The 15,889-nt window shown below is 46.4% G+C and overlaps 1 protein-coding gene across 7 annotated transcripts; it reads right to left on the bottom strand.

Annotated features, from left to right (window-relative positions):
- Positions 1 to 10,778: 10,778 nt before the first annotated feature.
- DKKL1 (dickkopf like acrosomal protein 1) lies at positions 10,779 to 15,809 on the bottom strand. 7 transcript variants are annotated; one of them, XM_077131174.1, is made up of 5 exons: positions 15,622 to 15,809; positions 14,336 to 14,513; positions 13,835 to 13,975; positions 13,614 to 13,706; positions 10,779 to 11,153 (listed from the first exon to the last, which is right to left on the bottom strand). In XM_077131174.1, exons 2-5 carry the CDS (start codon positions 14,492 to 14,494, stop codon positions 10,842 to 10,844), a joined length of 705 nt encoding a protein of 234 aa, XP_076987289.1. In that variant the 5' UTR covers positions 14,495 to 14,513; positions 15,622 to 15,809; the 3' UTR covers positions 10,779 to 10,841. The 7 variants fall into 7 exon arrangements, with proteins under 7 accessions (XP_076987289.1, XP_076987292.1, XP_076987291.1 ...); XM_077131177.1 differs by lacking the exon at positions 15,622 to 15,809 and adding an exon at positions 14,975 to 15,070; XM_077131176.1 differs by lacking the exon at positions 15,622 to 15,809 and adding an exon at positions 14,902 to 14,993.
- Positions 15,810 to 15,889: the final 80 nt, after the last annotated feature.

Here is a 15,889-nt window from a genome sequence, read left to right on the forward strand (position 1 = left end):
AGGGAAGTTGAGCTATGTTTAGGTTATTATTGGTAATTTTCTCTAGAATGTGAGCTCTATGCAGACTTTGTTTTGGGACTAGGACATGTCAGGCCCAGTGTGGCAGTCAAAGCATATTTGCTGAATGTATGACTGGGTGGATGAGTGGATGGATGGATGGATGGATGGGTGGATGAATTCAGTAGTCAAGGGTAACTACTGAAGAGTGTAGAGTAATGGCTAAGGCTATGGATCCTGGAGTCAGATACTCTTGGGTTTATACTCTGGCTTCTTCTCTTCCTGTGACATTGGGAAAATGACTTCCCTTCTCAGAGCCTCAGTTTTCATCCCAAAAATAGAGATAATAATGATCTCTTAGGTTACCTGGAGGATTCAAGGGGATAATTCCAGGCTTATACAAGGTCCCTGTTAATTGGTAGTTATTATTTTGGCTATTAGGTGGTGGCCTGTTATAAAGCCTGGGAAGGAACTGGTTTGGCAGGTGGAGTGGTGAAGTGCTTCAAGAGGTGAGGTATGGATTTAAAAAACCTGGTGCCTTTGTTCTGTGACCTTGGAAAGTGGCTTCACTTCCTGAAGCTCAGCTTCCTCTTCTCCAAAATGGAGACAATTGTTACCCACCTCATGGGGCTTTAGGAGAGTTCAGTCAGAATGCATGCCAAGCGTCTTCATAGGACAGCCTGGTCAGTGGTGTATCTCTTAGTTTTATTAACCAGTGTTCTGTCATTCATTGATTGGTTTATTCTACAGTTTTTTTTTTTCCTTTTTTGAGGTCTGGGTAATTAAAAAAACCTTTTTTTTGGTAAAGTTGTAACATACATATAGTTAAATGCCAAATCTTAATATACAGGCCAATAACATTTTAATAAATATACTAGTGTAATCATTGTCTATATTAAGAAAGAGAGGTATCCCTAACACCTCTTTCTAATCATTACTCCCCAAAGATAATCACTGTTGATCATGTTTTCTTTTGCTCATTATTATCTTTCTGAGATCTATCATGCAGCACGGGGTCACTCTTTTCACAACTGTGGAGTATTTCATTTTGTGAATATGACACAATTTAACCATTCTACTCTTTTTTTTTCTCATGGGCAGGCACCGGGAATTGAACCCGGGTCTCCGGCATGGCAGGCAAAAACTTAACCATTCTACTCTTGATGGACATTGGACAGTTCTAATTTTGGGCAGTGTGAATAATGCTGCTGTGAATATTCTTGCACATGCCATTTGACATAAATCTATGTTCCTGGTAGATTTATCATTATGAAATATCCTTTTTTGCTTTTAGCAATGCTGCTTGCCTTAACGTCTACGTTGTTTGACACCGGTCATTGGGGATTGACTCATCTTCAAGTATTAACCTGTGCTCCGTTGGGTGTGAACTCATTTGTAAATAGGACCTTTGAAGATCTTATTATTAGTGAAGGTGTAGATTATTTGTGAATGGGATCTTTGATGAACGATCCTATTTAGATGACGCCAAACTGAATCAGCGTGGGCCTTGGTCCATATGGTGGGAGTCCTTATAAAGAGAGGAAATCTAGACAGACACAGATGACTGAGCAGAAGAAGTAGACGCCAGAAGGAGAAGTTCATGTTACAAAGGCAGAGGGGCAAGACAAGAACTACAAGGGTTGGAGCAACCCAGCACCAGAATGCTACCGAGTCTGGGAGAAAACGTGACCTGGCAGGACCATGGAGACTTCTAGTCTCCAAAATCATGAGCCAATAAATTTCCCTTGTTAAAGCCAATCCATTAGGTGGAATTCATCATGGCAACCTGGCTAACTGAGACATTTGTGTAACTACTCCAATTTTCTTTTGGTTAGTGTACGTGCGGGGTGGTATACTGAATTACATCCCTCAGGAAAAAGATGTTCTTAATCCATTCCTGAGGGTGTGAACCCATTGTAAATACTACCTTTTAAAGCTGTTATTTTTAATTAAGGTGTGGCCCAACTGAATGACACTGGTCTTTAATCTTATAATTGGAGGCTTTATAGAAGAGAAAGCCATGTGGAAGAGCAGAAGCTCGAGATCAATGGAACCCAGAGGCGAAAGGAGAGGGCATTGCTATGTGATGGGAAAGCAAACATTTTAGTTTGTTAAAGCTGCCAGAATGCAATATACCAGTAACAGGATGGCTTTTAAAAGAGGAATTTTTAAAGATGCACATTTATTATTCTTACGCATTAGGTAGATATCACCTTGTTATTCAAGATGTAATGGAGAGGCTGGAGGGAACTGCCAGAAAATGCAGAGCTGTGTTCCAGTAGCCATGTTTCTTGATGATGATTGTATAATGATATAGGTTTCACAATGTGACTGTGTGATTGTGAAAACCTTGTGTCTGATGCTCCTTTTATCTACCTTGTCAACAGACAAGTAGAACATATGGAATAAAAATTAATAATAGGGGGAACAAATATTAAAATAAATTTAGTTTGAAACGCTAGTGATCAATGAAAGGAAGGGGTAAGAGGTATGGTATGTATAATGTTTTTTTTTCTGTTGTCTTTTTATTTCTTTTTCTGTTGTCTTTTTATTTCTTTTTCTGTTGTCTTTTTATTTCTTTTTCTGAATTGATGCAAATGTTCTAAGAAATGATCATGATGATGAATATGCAACTATATGATGCTATTGTGAATTACTGATTATATATGTAGAACGGAATGATCATCTGTTAAGAATGTTTTTGTTCGTTTGTTGTTAAGGTTTTTTTAAATTAGTAAACACACACACACAAAAGATGCATGTTTACTGTTCTAAGGCTGTGAAAATGTCTAAATTAAGTCGCCAACAAGAGGTTACCTTCACTCAAGAAAGGCTGATGCCATCCGAAACACCTCTGTCAGCTGGGAAGTCATGTGGTTGGTGTCTGCTGGGGTCTCTGGCTTCTGGACACCTCTCTCAGCTAGGGAAGACACGTGGGAACAGCTAGCTTTCTCTCCTCATTTCATAAGGTTTCCCTGGGGGCATTTTCCTCCTGCATTTCCTAAAGATCTCTGGCTGTGTGGGCTCTGTCGGCACTGGAGCTTCTTCCAAAAAAAATGATTCCCTCTTAAAGGGTTCCAGTAAGCAACTCCACCTTGAATGGATGGAGACACATTTTCGTGGACCCCATCTAATCAAAAGTTACCACCCATAATTGGGTGGGTCACATCTCCATGGAAACAATAAAAAAGATCCCACCCAACAATATTGAATGAGGATTGAAGAACATGGCTTTTCTAGGGTACACAATAGCTTCAAACCAGCTTAACAAGGGCCTGCCAGAATGCTACCAACCCTGCAAAGAAGAAAGTGTTTTGGCCACTGAAACCATGAGATAAATTCCCATTGTTCAAGCAACCCATTGTGTGGTTGTTTTCATTTCCTTGGTTGCTCACGCAGATACCAAGCAGATAGTTTCACTTAATAAATAGAAATGTCTTTACCCATAGTTCTGAGGCTAAGAGAGAGTCCAAATCAAGGAATCATCAAGGGAATGCTTTCTCCCCAAAGACTATGGCATTCTGGAGCTGGCTGCTGGTGATCCTTGGTCCTTAGCTTGCCACATGGCAAGGCTCATGGTGTATGTCCTGGTCTCTGATTTCTCTCTGGGTTCCGTTGATGTTCGTCTTCTGGCTCCTCCCTCATTGTTTCTCTCTTTCCGTCTGAATTTCATTCCACTTATAAAGGACTCCAGTAAAAGGATTAAGACCCATCCATACTGGGCTGAGCCACGCTCTAAAGTAACGTGATCAAAAGTTCCTACTTACAATGGGTTTACACCTACAGGAATGGATTCGATTTAAGAACTTGTTTCTGGGGTACATGCTGCTTCAAACTACCACAGAGGTGTATGTCTGTTCTAGTTTGCTAGCTGCCGGAATGCAACACACCAGAGACGGATTGGCTTTTAATAAAAGGGGATTTATTTTGTTAGTTCTTCAGAGGAAAGGCAGCTAACTTTCCACTAAGGTTCTTTCTTATGTGGGAAGGCACAGGATGGTCTCTGCAGGCCTTCTTTCCAGGCCTCTGGGTTCCAACAAGTTTCCCCGGGGTGACTCCTTTCTGCAGCTCCAAAGGCCTGGGCTGAGCTGCGAGTGCTGAGATGAGGTATGCTGAGCTGATTGGGCTGTGCTACCTCGTGCTCTCTCATTTAAGCACCAGCCAATTAAGTCAAATGTCATTCATTGCAGCAGGCACGCCTCCTAGCGGACTGCAGATGTAATCAGCAACAGATGAGGTTCACGTACCATTGGCTCTTGTCCACAGCAACAGAACTAGGTGCCTTCACCTGGCCAAGTTGACACCTGAATCTAACTACCACAATGTCATAGCACCTTTAACTAAAAATGTCAACTTCAGACTATTTAAAATGAGTCCACACTCACAGGGACATGAATTAAGATTAAGAACATGTATTTGATGAGGTACATAATCTGAACTACCATGGACTGCTTTCAGGATATTTTTATTTTTTGTTTTATAGGGCTTTATTATGATGTGCCTCAGCATGGTTTTCTTTGTGTTCATCTTGCTTGGGGTTCCTAAAGCTCAAATCTGTGTGTTGATGTCTTTCATCAGTGTTGTAAAATTCTTGGCATTTCTTCAAACTGCTTAGTCCTCATTCTCTTTTTCCTCTCCTTCTCTGAATCCAGGATGTACTTGTTAAGCTTTTTTATCCATAACCTACATGTCTCATATGTCCTTTACATATTTTCTACTTTTTTTTCTGTGCTTCAATGTATTATTTTTACTGGCTTCTTTTGCACCATGTCTAACCTGCTGTAAAATCCATTTACTGAATTCTTAATTTTAATTATTTTGTTTTCCATTCTAGAATTTCCATTGGATTCTCTTTTTTTGTAGAATTTGGTTCTCTGATGAAACTTTCTATCTTTTCAGCTATTCGCTTATTTCTTTATTTTTGTATGCATGGTGGGGTCACATTTCATTATTTTTTCATGTCAATATCCTGTTATTACAGCACCATTTGTTGAGTTTTTGTTTACTGCTTGTTTGTTTTGCTTGTTTGTTTTTTGGGTAGTGAATGGAGTGGGAATTGAACCCTGGTCTCCTGCATGGCAGGTGAGAATTCTACCACTGAACTATACTTGCACCCCCTCAGCTATTCATTTTAAAACATTTAAATCATGGTACCTTTAAAGTTCGACAACTACAACATTTGGATCACCTGTGGATGGTGATATTGTATATTTTTCTGCTTGGTTTTCAGTCATTTGGTCCTGTTTCCTGGTTGGGATAGTAATGTTCAAATTAAAATATGAATATTATATATAAAATGATGTGCTCTGGATTGTGATATCTTCCTTCAGAAGGGATTTAGTTTTCTTCAGTTAGCCAGAGTATGGGCAGATCACCAAGTCCCAGGTGAGATTGATTTGCACCTGTTTCTAGGGTTGTTCTAGTTTGCTAGCTGCAGGCATGCAACACACCAGAGACGGATTGGCTTTTAATAAAAGGGGATTTATTTTGTTGGTTCTTCAGAGGAAAGGCAGCTAACTTTCCACTGAGGTTCTTTCTTACATGGAAGGTACAAGATGGTCTCTGCTGGTCTTCTCTCCAGGCCCCTGGGTTCCAACAACTTTCCCCGGGGTGACTTCTTTCTGCATCTCCAAAGGCCTGGGCTGAGCTGCTAGTGCTGAGATGAGGAATGCTGAGCTGCTTAGCAGTGCTACGTTGCAATCTCCCATTTAAGCACCAGCCAATTAAGTCAAACATCACTCATTGCAGCAGACACGCCTCCTAGCTGACTGCAGATGTAATTAGCAACAGATGAGGTTCACGTACCATTGGCTTATGTCCACAGCAACAAGACTAGGTATGCTCACCTGGCCAAGTTGACAACTGAATCTAACTAACACAAGGGTGTAGACTTTCCCGACTCCCACCAAAAAATTGAGGTGTTTACCGGGTCCCTCCTTGGACGGCCCTGAATTCCAATTTTTTTGTCTCCCCAGGACCATGAGACTGCCAAATTCTCCTCTTAGCTCTTTACCATCATGGTAGCACCTTTCTATTTAATTGCTTGATTTTTTGCTTGATATCTGGGCATTCTTCCAGCTTAAGCATGACATAGGAGTTGGCGAATGTCTAGAGGGGAAATTGCTTGCAGAATGTCATGCAATTCATTAACATTTCCTTTCTCTCTTTCTCTGGGATCATGATTCCTGAATTTTTTGCTGCATTGGCTGCTCTGTGAAGCCTCCAGGCCATTTTTTTAAGTTAATTGTATTAGTTCTGGCAATATTTTTGGGGGGGAGAGTTAGGTGAAATTCTGGTGAAGCCATCATAGTATGGTCTGGCTAATCTTTTTGATGAGTAATAAGTTTGTCATTTCCTTCACGCTAACACTTACATTGCTCCCTATTTGTTTTAGTTTGCTAAAGCTGGAAAAATGCAATATACCAGAAGTAGGTTGGCTTTTACAATGGGGGGTTTTTAACTTACAAGTTTATAATTCTAAGGCCGTGAAACTGTCCAAATCAAGGCATCATCAGAATGGTACTTTCTTCCTGAAGAAAGGTTGCTGGCGATACGGAATTCCTCTGTCATACGGGAAGGCACATGGTGGCATCTGCTGGCCTCTCCCTTCTCTCCCAGGTTTCATTGCTTTCACCTTCTGGTTTTAGTGGCTTCTTCTCTGAGCTGCTGTATATTTCCCCCATTTAAATTCTCTCTCTCTTAGCTTCTGTGGAGGCTTTTTCTGTCCTCTTTGTAAGGACTCCACTAAGACGATTAAAAACCTACCCTGAATGAGGTGGGTCACATCTCAGCTTAAGATCCTACCACCAAAAAGATCCTACTTACAATTCGACCAAACCCACCGGAATAGATAGCTTTGAGAACATACTTTTCTGGGGTACGTATAAGTTCAAACTATCACACCATTGCAAGTAGAACAACGTACAAACTCTTCACCAGCGCCCCAAGATCCTCCATTACATGCCTTCCCCTACTGCCTCTGCTCCTTTCAGGACCTTCTCTCTGATTCAGCTCCATTGGTAGCTGTGATCTTCCTTGCTCTGGGATCAAGCCAGGACCTTTTTGCCTTAACTCTTCCCTCAGCCTGAAGTTTCTTTCCCCAGAGATCTGCATGATTTGCTTTTTTTTTTTTTTTTTTAATCTCATTTCGGTGTCTGTTGGTATATCAAAGTGACCTTCCTTCACCACCGTATATATACTAGATCCTGCCCTCTCAGAAGTTTCTTTCTCCCTCACTCCGCTTTATTCTTCACAGTATTTATTATCACCCAATATATATTTATTGTCTGTCGGGGAAGCTGGGGCTTTGTCTTGGGCATGACTTAATCCATCCCCAGTGCTAGCAGAGTGGCTGGGGTCCAAGAAACATTTATTGAAGCAATAGATGCTATGTCATGGGTGTATGTTATTATTTTTATCCCCGAATCAGGATAATGCCAGGCGAGGCCGGGCCTAGGTGACCGAGTGGATGTTAGGCTCTCCCCGAGTTGTGCAAAGCTGCAGGGAGGACGATGCAGTTATCTAGTCTGGGGTGGGTTGGCTGCGAGGGGCCTGTGGGATTTTGTTGGGATGGAGGAGGTGAGGCGTGGGAGAGAGGCGCCGTCAGTCCTTCACTTTCCTGCTTTCTTCCTCTCTCATCGGGCCACCCCTTTCACGATCCCATGAACTGTAAGGGCTACAGGCCCGCTCTCTCCCCAGAGCGTAACAATGCAAGGTGGACACGGGATGCTAACTAAGTCGTAAACACAAAAGGTAAAACCATAACGTTAATAGAAGACAATGTAGGAGAATATTAAAAGGACGACTTTTAAAAATTGCTAAAGGACGAACCCCAAGCCAAAAAATTGCTTTGATTACGTGAAAATTAAGGACTTTCTGTTCATCCAAGGATTGCCAAAGACCAATAAGGTAAGGGAACGGGGGAGCACAAGAAGGTATTTGCCATGTCTAAATCAATAAGGGATTAAAAATGGGACAGTAGAAGGAATCAACAAGAAAGAGACAGCAGCTCCAATGGAGAGATGATGAAGGTATGAATTGGCTAACTTTCAGCAGAGGAAATCCAAAAAGTTGATACGTGATGAGAAATGCAAGAGAATAGTAACCAGAGAATGTTCTATAAAAGCAAAAGTAAGCCACCCTTATTAGAAGGGCAAGCATTAGAAAACTGAATAATGGTGCCTCACTAGGGTTTGGTCACAGAAGCAGAACACTATATAATGGATTAATTAATCGTAACAAGCTTTGTTGAGATATAATTCCTGTACTATAGAGAATTCAACTCAGTGGCTTTTAATATACTCCCAGATTGTGCAACAAAAACCACAATTAATTTTAGAATATTATCATCATCCCCCAAAAGAAATCCCACCTCCTTTAGCCATCACCCTCCCAATCATTTCATTCCCCCAGCTCTACGAGCCACTAATCTACTTTCTGTCTCTATAGATTTGCCTATTCTGGTCATTTCACATGAACAGAATCAAATCATATGTGGTCCATTGTGAAACAGTTTCTTTCACCTAGTATCACGTTTTCAAGGTGATTAATGGATTTATTAAGTGGAGTAGACCTCATGCCGCTGTGGCAGCTGGTTGAACACGTCTCTGTAGGCCCATTGCCCCTGTGTCTGCTGCTGGACCTGTCACCAGGGTCTTGCCCTTGGGGGGAGAAGGTGGATGTGAAAGTTGGGGAGTTCAAGGACACACCAGAACCACTAGGGGTGAGCCGGAACACTTTAATCTGCATCAATCTCTCACTGCCCATAAGCCTCTCACTCTGATCACACGGTGACCTGTAGAGTAGCTGGCACTTTGCTAACCAGTTTCAGAATTTTAAGGAGCTGAGGTAAGAGCCTTGGCCGTGAAGGTGAGCCAGCTGTTCCATGAGAAAAGGCATGAGCTACAACAGTGCCGAAGCCGAGACCAAACCTCCCAGTGTTAAGCTTGGCTGCTGCTTCCCTTCTGCCTTCCAAATCCCAGTGAAAATTTCTCCTGTGGCCAACCCTAAACTAGACCCAGGCAAGGAAAGGAATTCTGGGAGATGCAGTTTCAACTCAGCTGAGGGGATACAGTACAAAGCCACCGTGGATGCTGCGTGCTGTGAGAGTTCATGGAATCCTCCTGAACCACTGGGTGGAGTAGACTGGTCTGGTCATCCTACTTCTTCAAAATGGGCAGATGTATACCCTACAGCCCAGGAATTCTATTACTACTTATAGTTCAAAAGATCCCTCCTCTCCACCCTCTGTCCATAATGCTTATTGCAGCAAGAGTTTGGGGTGGTAGGAAATCAGAGGCAACTGAGACGGGCGTTACTGAGAGAGTGGAGAGGTTAAACACGCTGGGTGTTGGTCCTGGAGTCTTAAGCAGGGATGGAGTGGGGGTCCCGAAGCATCATAGATGGGTCTTAAAGATGGTGTGGACTTCCTGCCGCCCCCCGCCCCGCCCACCCCCCCGCAGAATGAGAAATGTTAATACCTCTGACATAGATTTAACATGCATGCATAGAAAGAAACAAACACATTTTGCAAGGATACTTACCAAAGACACATTTAACACAATACTTGTCAATGGCGGGGAGGTGAATGGGACTGTGACATGGGAGCAGAAGGTTTTAGAGGACCAATCAGGTTCTGGGGTTCCCCTTGATGACCATCTGATGCTTTTGGGGGGAACTATCAAAATATCAAAATTAGAATTTTTTTCCCCCTAAAAGATAGCCCTCGGTTTGTGTCTGTCCATCATGCCCCTCGAAGCACCCTGAGTGTGCCAAGTCTGCCTATGGAGGGATCCGATGCTGATCCCACTCTTCAAGGGAAAGAGCCAGGGCCACGTCTGGACTGTCCACGGGACTCGGGACAGGAGAGGACCCTGATCAGTCTTCTTGACGGTTGGAGCGAGGGAGGAGTCTAGGAGTGAACAAGAGATGCTTTGGGGAAGGGGGCAAAGTGGACAAGGAGAGGAAGTGGCTTGCACCAAAGAAAGGGACTGTGCCAAGCCTCAGACCTGGCATCAGTGGAGTTGATGGGCACTGAGGGACAGACAGAAGGACAAAGGGAGAGAGAAACAGGGCAAGTTGGAGATAGTGTCCACAAGAAAGTTGAGAGTCAGGGCATGCGAACGCAAAGAGGCCTGCTGGGATGGAAGCCATGAGGCCTGGTGTGAGGGTAGAGGCGGATGGGCGTGGGTGTGGCAGGATCGTGGCCCTCCAAAGACGTCCAGTCTCTAATTCCTGGATCCTGGGAATGTTACCCGGGTGGGCCCTTAAAAGCAGAGTAATGTCTCCGGCTGGAGTGGAAGAGGAAGGCAGAGGAGAGGTGGGGCAAAAGGGAGAGCCCGAGCGATTCCAGTGTGCAGTGGATTTGATGCAGTGTTGCTGGCTCTGAGATGTGGGGTCTGCATGCAAGGAACAGAGTGAGATCTCTAGGTGCTAAGGGTGGGCCTGGCTGGTGGGCAGCAAGGGATCAGGGACCCGGATAAGCTTGCAAAAGCTGGTGCTTCCCAGAGCTTCCCACTCACAGCCGAGCTAGGTGATTCTTTGATTTGGGCTCTGTGGAAACCAGAGCAGAGGACCAGGTGTGCCACAGTACATCTGGGCTGCTTTAAGTTGCAAAGTTTCTAGGTAATTTGTTGCTGTGGCAATACTCAGAGGACAGATGCGCTGGACGGGACAGTTGTTCTTTTAGAAGACCGAGTCTGAAAGAGAATCCCAGGCCTGAGGGCCTCGACAAGTGGCAGTGCTGGACATCACTGTCTGATTCTCAAAGGAAGCACTGCGACTAGAAATAAGAAAACACTTTATTCCCATATAGCGCTGGGGCAGGGGCTCCCCAGTTCCTTCCTCTATAGCTGCTGGGAGGGTCTGAGGATATATACGAAGTGGGCCTTGCGGGAGGGTAGCCTGGAGCGGGGGGAGCCCTGGGCCCCCTCTTCCAGGGCATCCTCGTGGGTCCCCCCCCGGAGCCCGTCCCGGATGGCCTGCAGCCGGTGCCGCTTCTCACTGAGCCAGCGGCTGCCCTCCTGGGTGTCCTGGTGGGACCTCCGCCGGGGCAGCTTCATGATCCAGAAGGCCACCCGGGGGTGGGGCTCAGCATGCAGGCTGTCCACTGGCCTCTGAGGGGACGCCGGGGCCTCCTTCTCCTCCGCCTTAGGCACCTGGGGGGAAGGAACATGGAGACCCTCCCAGGCTCCAAACAGCAACTCCACGATGCTCAGTCCCTGCTGGCTGGTTCGACCCACTTTGCAAATGACAGGGACACTTTGGGGCTTCAAGTCCACAAAGCACTTGGGTTTATCAGCTCTTGAGGATGAAAAATACCCGGAGGTTGATAGAATACTTTGGGATTGAAAATACATTTCTGGGGACTTCATATTTGGGGTAATTCAAAACACCCCAGCATTTATAATGCCCATTGGGATTATAAAGCACTTTAGGATTAAATGAACTCAGAAGGTTTAGAGGGCATTTTGAAATACACAAAGCACTTTGGGATTAAAACCTCTTGGGTTATAATGAGGCCCAAGAGTTGCTTCCAGGAAACCTCTTTTGTTGCTCAGATGTGGGCTCTCAAAGCCCAACTCTGCTCAAGGATAATCACTGCCCATGCCCCTATGTGAGACATGACTTTCAGGGGTGAAAGTCTCCCTGGCAATGTGGTGCGTGACTTCCAGGGATGACTCTGGTCCTGGCACCATGGGATCGATAATGCCTTCCTGACCAAAAGGGGGAAAAGAAGTGTAATAAAATAAGGCATCGGTGGCCAAGAGAGATCAAATACAGTCAGGAGGCTATTATAGAGGCTGCTCTTACGCAAGCTTCAGTTAGTGCTAACTGCCATGGTTTGTTAAACCCCAACCAACATAACTCCTGTTGACTCTTAAAAACACCTAAGGCTCAAACTGAGACTCTATAAAAGTTTCATCCACTAAGTTTGCTTTCCTGGAACCTATAATTCCCAGAGGGTTTCTAGGTCAGTTAAACCAGAGAGACCAGCCTCTCCAAGATTATCAATTAATTACATCCCCATATTCTTTAGTGTTGACACCCCTTCTCAACATGAAAAATGTCAGAATGGGCATTGCTGAAAGATCCCAACAGATTGGGAGAAGGATCAAAGGAGAAGGAGGAGTTATAACAGGGAAAATAGGATTTAATAAATGAATATGGCTGCTGAATCACCATATTAATATTCCTTCTAGCCTCCAGTTTTGGAGCAGCTAGAAGGAAAAATCTGAGATGGTGGAATGGTAGCCCATGACACACTCTGAGATCCGTTCTGTAACTTCTTGTTGAGTGTGCTTTGAAAATTATTGCTTTTTTTTTGCTTTGCTTTATATATATGTTATAGTTTATAATTAAAAAAACATTTTAAAAGAAACAAAAAAAACCTCTTGGGTTTAACTACAGAGTGATAAACACAAATGCAAAGTGTGATCCTTGACTATCAAAACATAAAATCAGCTCTAAAGGGCAATTTGAGGTCAAGTGGGGGTGATCCAACACAAATAGGAATGTATGTCACATCCTTGCTACTCCAAGCCTATTCTGCAGCCAGGACTAGGAACTAGCAACTTCTGTGAACTCGTTAAGACATGCAAATTTTGCCCCCCCACCCCAGCCTGATTTAACAAGTTCAAGTCTGACGAGCCCCGTAGGAAAACCTAGTTTGACACGCACATCGAATTCTTTGGTTTTGAGTGTGCTTCTGCGGTCGCGTGGAGAATGCCTTACACTGAGGAGGGCTTTGCAGAAGGACTTGGGGGTGATGTGTCACGATGTCACCAGTTTACCTTTATGCGGTTCAGAAATAACGAAAAGTAAAGCAGATGTTGCAACATGTTAAGCAGTGGTGACATCTAGGTCAGTAATTCTCCACTGGAGTCTGGAGACAATTTTGGTTGTCACAACTGACCTGGGTGGGGGGGTGCCACACCCATTAAGTGGGTAGGAGCCAGGGATGCTGCTACAAATCTACAATGCCCTGGACAGCCCCCCATGATGAAGGATTATCGGGTCCTAAAATGCCAATGGTGTTGAGAGACCCAGCTCTACAGGAAAGAGAATATAGGTGTTTATTGATCTAATTTTTGCTTCCCGATTTTTCTCTAGTTTTGAAAATTTTCAAAATAAAAAAGAGGTGGAGAAGGGGCCACATAGGTTTACCATGCACTTTTGGATTCTTAAAACTTTTTAGGATTAAATATATAGATAGATAGATAGATATAGATATCTATCTATCTATATATTGTTAAATATATATATATATATCTTGACATTTGCAAAGCACTTGGTGATTGGAATCACTTCGAGGTTTACAGAGGTGAGACAGACAAAATGCTTTGGAATTAACAAATCACAGTTTGAGGCTTATGAGAGTGAAGCTTATCAGGTGCTTTGGGATTCAAAGCACATCTAAGCTCACAAAACCTTCTGTGTTTTACTGAAAGGTGGGGATGTACTCTGATGTGGGAACTCTGGTCTCTGAGAACCGGGTAGTGCCTTTTGCAGATGAGAAAGCTGAGCCGAGAGAGAGTGGAAGGGTCAGCAACACTTCTCCCCTCCTCCTAAACTATGGAAAAAATTGGGGACTGGCAGTTTGGGGGGCATGCTCTCACCTTCCAGACACCCTCCAAGTTCTCATCTGCAGGTTCGATGGAGGCCACCACCTTCTCAGAGATCACCACCTCTCCTGTCTTGTTGTCAGTCACCTGCGAGGATGGCAGGAGAGAGTGAGTGCAAACCTGCTTTCCTCCCTCTGCCCTCCTCCTCTCCCGATCCATGCTGCAGCATGAGGAATTGTGGTCAGACTCCTGGAGGAACTTCCCAGCAGAGGCACCTTGTCGATCTGGCGGTGGCTGGAGAGAGTGTTGTTCCCCAACCGGCGCTCCTGGTTCTCCTCTTGGTGGTAGTTCTTTGGGAGACCACGGAAGTCGATGGGAGCAGAGAAGAAGTTGTCTATGCTCCGAAGCAGGTCATCCTAGGGCCAGAGGAGAGGCTGGTGAGAGGCTGGACTGCGGATTCCCCAGTATTTCTGCAACCCTGCTTGGGTACCCTCAAGGTCTTGCCCCATGCTTCTTGCTCCACCCCAACCCCCCTCTGTCCTCTGACCCTAGGACCCAACCAGTCCATCTGCCTCCTTTCCCTGTTCCTGACTGGGACTCTGTCGCTCTGTCCTATCCCCCCTCTCCTTGCCTGCTCCCCTTTCTACCTCTTTGACTCCCTCTCTTCCCGTCTGAGCCCCCTGTCTGACCAAGACCTGTCTCCATCTGTCTCCCTAAGCCCCTTCTATCCCTCGTCTGTCCCCTTCCCTCTTCCTCCCTGCCCGGTCATGGCTCACTTTCAGGAAAAGCCGACTGAAGCTTTGGAGTAGGCTCTGGAGGCTTAGAAAACCCGAGGAGTTGTCCTGGGCTTCAGCTTCACGGACTGGAGATGCACTAGAGGGGGGCACCGGGACGGAGGGGAGCAGCAGCAGCAGCAGGACCAGAGGGTGCCACATGGCCGGGCCAGCGGGGAGGCTGTCGCCAGGGTAAGGGGTCAGAGTCCCCACCCCCACCCGCCAATTCCTCCCCCCTCCCCCCTCCCCCCTCTGCCCCCAATTTCTAAGCCCTCCCATTTCAACCAGACACCGCCTCCCGCTGAGGCACCGCCCCTCGCCCTGACTCCACTCCTCTTCAGGCAACCCCCTCCCAATACACCCATCCCTACCCCTTCTCCTCGCACCCACTTCTTCCTGCCAGGCCCCGGCCCTCTTCCGAGGCCTAGCTCTTCTGGGCTCTGCCTAGTCCCCAAATCTCGTTCTTCACCTTCGCCCACGTTCATACCCAGTCCTCCTTCCTCACCTTCGCCCACGCCCCGCCCCGCCGTCTAGGCCCCGCCCTTATCCCCAGACCACCGCTCGGTCACCGGCCGCCCGGACTCCGGCGGTCTACGGACTGTTAACCCCAAACAGTTCTGGTCTCGAGCCCAGGCGGGATACCTGGAGCGTTGGATAAGCTCCGCGAGCCTTAGCCCCGCCCCGATCAGGTGGCCCCGCCCCGCCCGCGGACCACGCCCACGCGCTGAGTCTGCCAAAGGATGGCCACGCCCCTAGAGTGAGCCACGCCTTATTCTGGTAAAAGCACTCCTTACCCGGAACCGGGAGTATGCTCCCTGGCCACGCCCCTAGGCGTAGACCACGCCCCTTTCCTCGACTCTCAGCGCACAGCCGAGGAGACCCGGTCTTGCCAGTCTTCTCTGGTCCCGGCCCTGGCGCTGAAGCCCCGCCCCAATCGCATGTGACCACGCCCCTTAATCTAGAGTCACGCCTCCGCGCCAGACCCTTGCCCCTAGAGCCCTCCGTTCTATTTCTAGGCTCCCGGTGCTTGTGAATCGCCGGTGTCTGAGTAGTCCTTTCTGCGTCGCTCGCTCCTAGCTCTGTATATAGGAGCATTTCTACCCCGTCTCGCCGGTCCTGGCTTCTCCAGGTTTTAAAAAGATTGATGCACCCAACAGGGGGCAACGGAGGGACACCGGACCAGGAGTCACGCTCCTGTTCCACTGAAACACCCCACCCTCTCCGCAAACCTAAATCCCTGCTCTATGTTCCATCTTTCAAAGGAACCCCCGAATCCGGGCCCCAGTCACCTGTAATTCCCGGAACTGAACCCCCTCAAACCCTGAAGTTCAAGGCACCCGGGATCCGGGCCCCAGCCGCTCTTCCTTCAGGCACCCAGGCTTTCTCCCCGGAGAGGTCCGGGACAGCCGTAGCCTCTGGTCCGCCAGTGCGTGTGCATGCAGGAGTCTACACCGCCGTGGGCCTCGGGTACCTGTCGTCCTGCCCCCGCTCTGGAGGCTGGTGAGGTCACAAGGAGACCATGGTGTCACAGAAGTGGATCAAGACCCCTCCCCAGAC

Source organism: Tamandua tetradactyla, chromosome 16 (assembly GCF_023851605.1).
Source record: "Tamandua tetradactyla isolate mTamTet1 chromosome 16, mTamTet1.pri, whole genome shotgun sequence".
Lineage (NCBI taxonomy): Eukaryota > Metazoa > Chordata > Mammalia > Pilosa > Myrmecophagidae > Tamandua > Tamandua tetradactyla.

Bases quoted from the DNA above. Each gene is read 5' to 3' on its own strand.
- DKKL1 (XM_077131172.1), bottom strand. From the start codon at position 14,817: ATGAACGTGGGCGAAGGTGAAGAACGAGATTTGGGGACTAGGCAGAGC. The intron at 14,514-14,722 runs GTGGGTGCGAGG...CCCTGGCGACAG, and splicing joins CCGGGGCCTGGCAGGAAGAA to CCTCCCCGCTGGCCCGGCCA. The intron at 13,707-13,834 runs GTGCCTCTGCTG...CCATCCTCGCAG, and splicing joins GCCACCGCCAGATCGACAAG to GTGACTGACAACAAGACAGG.